Source organism: Calypte anna, unplaced genomic scaffold, assembly GCF_003957555.1.
Source record: "Calypte anna isolate BGI_N300 unplaced genomic scaffold, bCalAnn1_v1.p scaffold_102_arrow_ctg1, whole genome shotgun sequence".
Lineage (NCBI taxonomy): Eukaryota > Metazoa > Chordata > Aves > Apodiformes > Trochilidae > Calypte > Calypte anna.
In genome coordinates, this window is record NW_022045420.1 from 60,551 (window position 1) to 66,550 (window position 6,000).

Here is a 6,000-nt window from a genome sequence, read left to right on the forward strand (position 1 = left end):
ACCATGGCCTCTTGTCTTGCTGAGAGTTGCCTGGGAAAAGAGACCAACCCCCCCCTGGCTCCAACCTCCTTTCAGGGAGTTGCAGAGAGTGAGGAGGTCTCCCCTGAGCCTCCTCTTCTCCAGCCTCAACACCCCCAGCTCCCTCAGCCTCTCCTCACAGCATCTCTGCTGGATCCCTTCACCAGCCCACTTGCCTCCTTTGGACCTGCTCCAGCACCTCAAGCTCCTTCCTGAGGGGCTGAGGGGCCCAGAACTGGACACAGGACTCAAGCTGTGGCCTCCCCAGAGCTGAGCACAGGGGCAGAATCCCTTCCCTGGACCTGCTGGCCACGCTCTTCCTCAGCCAGCCCAGGATGCCATTGGCCTTCTTGGCCACCTGGGCACACTGCTGCCTCCTCTTCAGCTTCCTGCCAATCCCAGCTCCCTTTCTGCCACTCTGTGCCCAGCCTGGAGCTCCCCAGGGGGTTCTTGTCTTGAACCTCATCCCCTTGGGATCAGCCCAACTCTCCAGTCTCTCCAGGTCCCTCTGCAGAGCCCTCCTGCCTTCCAGCTGATCCACACTCCCCCCCAGCTTGGGGTCATCTGTGAATTTGCTGATGATGGACTCAATCCCCTCATCTAAATCCTCCCTCAAGATATTAAACAGCACTGGGCCCAACACTGATCCCTGGGGGACACCACTAGTGACCGGCCGCCATTTTGATGCAGCCCCGTTCAGCACCACTCTCTGGGCCCGGCCCTCCAGCCAGTTCCTAACCCAGCACAGAGTGCTCCTGGCTGATCCATGGGCTGACAGCTTTTTCAGGAGCTTGCTGGGTGTTATTTACTCCAGGGAACTGCAGCATCTTGATTTAGCTTCACATGCACTCAAATCTTCTATTTAAAAATAAGAACTGAAAGAAACCTCCCACATCTGCCTTTGTGGTCGTGTTCTGTAATAAAATTTTCTTTTTCCAGGTGCTGCCAGTGAGTAAAAGCAGCCAGATGATCACTTTCACTTTCCAAAATGGTTGTGTTGCCACCCTTAGGACCAGCGGGACGGAACCAAAGATCAAATACTACGCAGAGATGTGTGCAGTGCCTGAGCAGAGGTCAGTGACAGGGCTGCAAGGTCAGCCAAAGGATTTAGAGAATTTTCCAGGCTGGAAAAGACCTTCAAGATCATTGAGTCCAACCTCATCCTAACCCTGTTACCATATTTCTTATGACCACCACTAAACCCTGTCCCCAAGCACCACATCCAGGTGATTTTTAAACACATGCAGGGGTGGAGGCTCAATCACCTTCCTGGGGAGTCTGTTCCAGTGCTTAACAACCCTTTCTGTAAAGAAGTTTCTCCTGGTATCCCACCTAAATCTCCCCTGAGGCAGCTTGGGGGCATTTTCCCCACTCCTGTTATCTGTCACCAGTGAGAAGAGACCAACCCCACTCTCACTACAACCTCCTTGCAGGTATTTGTAAAGAAAAATAAGGTCTCCCCTCAGCCTCCTTATCCCCAGACTAAATATCCTCTCCTCTCCCTTCTCCCTTCTCCCTTCTTCTCCCTTCTTCTCCCTTCTTCTCCCTTCTTCTCCCTTCTTCTCCCTTCTTCTCCCTTCTCCCTTCTTCTCCCTTCTTCTCCCTTCTTCTCCCTTCTTCTCCCTTCTTCTCCCTTCTTCTCCCTTCTTCTCCCTTCTTCTCCCTTCTTCTCCCTTCTTCTCCCTTCTTCTCCCTTCTCCCTTCTTCTCCCTTCTTCTCCCTTCTTCTCCCTTCTTCTCCCTTCTTCTCCCTTCTCCCTTCTCCCTTTTTCTCCCTTCTTCTCCCTTCTTCTCCCTTCTTCTCCCTTCTTCTCCCTTCTTCTCCCTTCTCCCCTCTCTTCCTTCTCTCTTCCTTCTCTCCTCTCCCCTCTCCTCTCCTCCAGGCTGAACACCCCCAACTCTCAACCTGTTCCAGGCTCTCCCTACCCTCCAATTCAAGAATTCCTTCCTCACATCCAACCTCAATCTCCCCTCTAAGTTTTAAATAAATAAGAAGAGCAGGGTAATAAGAGATGGTAGGGGTTCTACACCTCAGTTTTCTGAATGGTGGCTCTTACCAGAAGCTTGTTTTGATTTGCTCAGGGAGCTTTCTGAATTTCTGGTAGATGAAAACTTTGTTTGGTGGGCTTGAAATGTTTCATTTCAGTAAGGATGTGCTTCCATCAAGCTGGGAGCTGACAAAGGAGAATTTGGTGTAGGTAGGTGCTGAAGAAAAGCTAAGATGCAGTCAAGGCACAGAGCTCCATCAAGAAAGAAGAAATAAATGTTAGAAATACTGCCCTTAACCTGATCTTAACACAGGAGGAAGGCCAGAGGAGGAGAAGTAGTGGGGAGAGAAACAAAGAGAATACTTTAAAGCATCATTTGGGCTTCTGTTGTTTTTCAGAGAGAGTCAGAAAATTACATTCACCTTTGATTTTAGTTATTACTGTGGGTTTGACAATTATTATCCAGAACATGGAATTGAAAAGCTTTCAAGCCTCCCTGCTTCAAGACATCAAATGCAGGAACCTCCAAAGATATTCCTCTCCATAATAGCTTTGCCAGTATTTCTCAGAGCTGATGTTTATTGATTATTCTTAAAAGCTGAACATCAGGAAAATCAGCTTTATTGCAGCATTTTTTTGGTGTTTTCTTTAGAAGGAGGTGGTGAGCCAAAGGGCAATGGCACATTGACAGCTCCACAAATGGGCAAACCAAATGTAAATTACCTTGGTTTGCCTCTTCTGCCTTAAAACCAGACTGAGTTTTTCTCTCTCCAGTGGTATTGTGCAACATTTTAGGGGATGTTTGTCTTTTTATTCAACTGAATGCCTGGGCATTGAAATGGAGAAAGGATCAGGATGTTCCAGTGTCCTCCTGCCAGCTGGGACACTTTTCCTCTTTACTCAATTCCCCTAAATTGCACTTAAATCAACACCCAACCAGATACCCAGAGGGGCAGCTGGATGCTAGGGAGAGAAGTACCATGAGTATCCACCTTTTATTAATTTATTCTTATTTTTTAATCCATTTACACTCTGTGTCTGACTTCCCAGTTAGCTCTGGTGTTCTCTCTGCTCGCCCTCTAGTGGTGATTAATTTTTTTTCTTTAATTAAATTAATTTAAATTGATTTTCAAGCTGCCCTTACTGAAAAGTAGCTTTTTAAAGCAAGCAGCTTGGAGTCTCTACATGTCAATGCTGGCAAGAAACACCACAGGGCTAATCCATCACCATCAGATCTTGCTTTTAATTCTTTTTTTTTATTTCCTCTTTTTAAACAGGTGCTTATCAAAGCTCTGACCCAGTGTTGTTCTCTTTCTAGTGACAGAGCCAAGCTGGAAGAAGAACTTCAGAAGCTGATTGAAGCTTTGATTGAGAATTTTCTGGAGCCTGATAAGAATGGACTCATCTGGCGTTCTGCTTAGGTCTCCTCAAAGTGAAGTGCAGAGAAAGTGTCCCCAGGGCACAAAGGAACCAAGAAGAGAACTCAGTTCCATTTCTGAGTGTGTGGGTATGCATGGTAAACAGCTACATTTTTATTCTAGAAAGAAGAAGCATTCTTTTTGTCAGGTTGATTTACCAAAGCCCAGGCTAAAAAAAAATGGGATAAGAAGAAGGAAGGAAGAGAAAAAAAGAGGGAATTTATCAATTTCCTGGCTTTTTGACCAAAAGATCCAGCAAGAATTGAACTGCTAGAGTGGTTTTAAAACAGCTGATCACAGATCTTCTCTTAAATTCATTTCAGGTTCCCTTCTGTGTGAAAAGGTTGGAAATTTGGGTAGGGGGAGTATTTTGAAGGAAGAAATTGCTCCAAACTGACAAAAAAAAAAACAAAAAACACACACAAAAAAAAAAACCCCTTTTGCTTCTTCCTAGCTGTTGTGTGTGAGTTCAGGTATCCTTGTTACAGGTCTTAATTTCCAAAACTGTTGAAGTAGAGCTCAGTGCTTAGCATTTCTTCTTTAGGTGAGTTGTTCAAGAGGACAATTTTCAGCTGCTTGAGTAGCCTGCTGATGTTTAAAGGTGCTCTTGGTGCTTTGTAGCTTTCCTGTGTGGATCTTAAATTTCCCTGACACTGAAACACTGGTGGCAACACGTGCAGTTCCACTTGCAGGCTGGGTTTTTAATTCCCTTGCTGCTTTTCCAAGGCTTCCAAAGGAATAAAAACATCTTCATTCCTTGAAATTGCCCATTCTAACTACCACAGGGTTTATTTTTGCCTCACTTCTCTGAAGTATTTTATTTTTATTTAAATAAAAGCTTCAGCAATTCAATAACTGGTGTAAAAATTCCAATTAGTGACTTTTGGTTTTGATGGCTTGAATTCCTACTCTCTCTTTTAATAAATAATAATAATAAATAATAATAATTCCTCCACTGTTTTAACAAGCAGACAATGGAGGTGAGACAGTGACATCCTTAATTTAGTTATTTTTCTGCTAAAATCCTTTTTGTCTGTGTCACATCTTGTAAACTGATAGGTAGCAGTTTGCAAACCTTATTATTCTTTAGGGCAAATTTTAAATTACTTCCCAATATCTGCTTCCTACCTTTGCTTAGGCAGAAAGTGAAACAGTTGATCACTTTTTATGAAAAACCAGACCAATACAGAAATTCTTATGTAAATACTTGGGATTTCAGACAATAAAACCCATGTTTTAGCCCAGAAAATAATAACCCTGCTTATTAGTGAACTGAGAATAATTCTTTTTCATGTGTGCTTCCTTCAGAATTGTGGTCTGGCCATCTCCCAGCTCTCACTTTACAGTGATTACATAAAAAAAAAAGACAGAAAACAGCACTTTTAATATTAAAAGTTCCATGGGAAGAGCCCAGGAAGCCCTGAAGTGAAAGCTGTTGTCTTGCCACTCTTGTTAAATCTCTGTTTTGCCTTCATCTTATTATAACCCTTAGAGCTTGATGCCATAGGATTGCTCAGAGTGTGGTTTTGTGTGTGTTGCATCTTAGGTGGCTTTAAAAAGCACCAAAGTTTCTGTGTCTGGTGTTTTTTTTTGGGGGGGTTTTGGGTCTTTCATGCTGACAGAAGCTTTGCACTATAACCATGGAAAAGTATTTTGCTGTCTTATGAATGTACATGGACTGCAGAAGGGTCTGTGCTGCACAGGTATTTATTTATTGTTATTTTTTTTTTAATTATTATTATTATTTTCAGAGAAAAACAGTTCCCAATTTGCTTTGCAACTGAGTGGAATGAACCTAATGCCAAAAATATATATTTTTTTTTTTTTTTAAATCTGTACATTTGACTGAAACAGTGGGGAAAATGGGTTAAAAGCATTAAAATATCCTCATTTATTGTACAGGGCTGGAAGGGATGGAGGCATTTCTGAGTGCTGCTTTGTTCTCAGTTTTCACCCAACAAATGCAGGTCTGCATCCTGACTGCAAGGAATTGGAAGATTTATTCCACTGAAACCTTAAATGGTTTGGATTTTGGTTTTAAATAGCCTGCTAGGAGCTCAGAGGAAAACAAGGGACTTGGAGGAGAGTTTTGAGCAAAGGTAAACACTGTAAAAAAGCAAAGTGTGTGTGATGAGGCCAGCTGGGTGTTTATTGTAGCAGCTCCTTTTAGGAATCACATCCTGGGAGTTCTGTTTCTGCAGGAATCTGCAACTTCCCAGGAATAAAATAAAAAATAATAATAAAAAAGAAAGGCAAGTGTTACAAATGCAGGCAAAACATGATTATGTTTTCAAGGCAGCATTCTTAGAAGTCAATCACTGTTCATGGGCTAAATGTCTTTAAAAATTATTAAAAAATACAGGGAATTAATTACCTGATTTTTTTTTATTTTTTGTCCATGGATTTGAGCAGTAAGCTCTAGATGTAGCAGTGCTTTTGGAATGACAGCAACAGGCACGTTGTGTTGAATGTATTTTAAGGAATTCTTGCTGTTTGGAAACTGCTGCTACTGTTGTTTTCCTACTGTATTTGAACTGTTGGATATATTTATACTGTTCCATTTGTGGGACTCCTGAT

At 42.7% G+C, this 6,000-nt stretch overlaps 1 protein-coding gene across 1 annotated transcript in view; it reads left to right on the forward strand.

Annotated features, from left to right (window-relative positions):
- PGM2L1 (phosphoglucomutase 2 like 1) overlaps window positions 1–5,774 on the forward strand; it is a 30,693-nt gene extending 24,919 nt beyond the window's left edge. The window contains exons 12-13 of the mRNA XM_030468413.1: window positions 958–1,091; window positions 3,324–5,774. Coding sequence (XP_030324273.1) covers window positions 958–1,091; window positions 3,324–3,426 — 237 coding nt within the window. The 3' untranslated portion in view covers window positions 3,427–5,774. The remainder of the gene's footprint in view (window positions 1–957; window positions 1,092–3,323) is intronic.
- The last annotated feature ends 226 nt before the right edge of the window (window positions 5,775–6,000 follow it).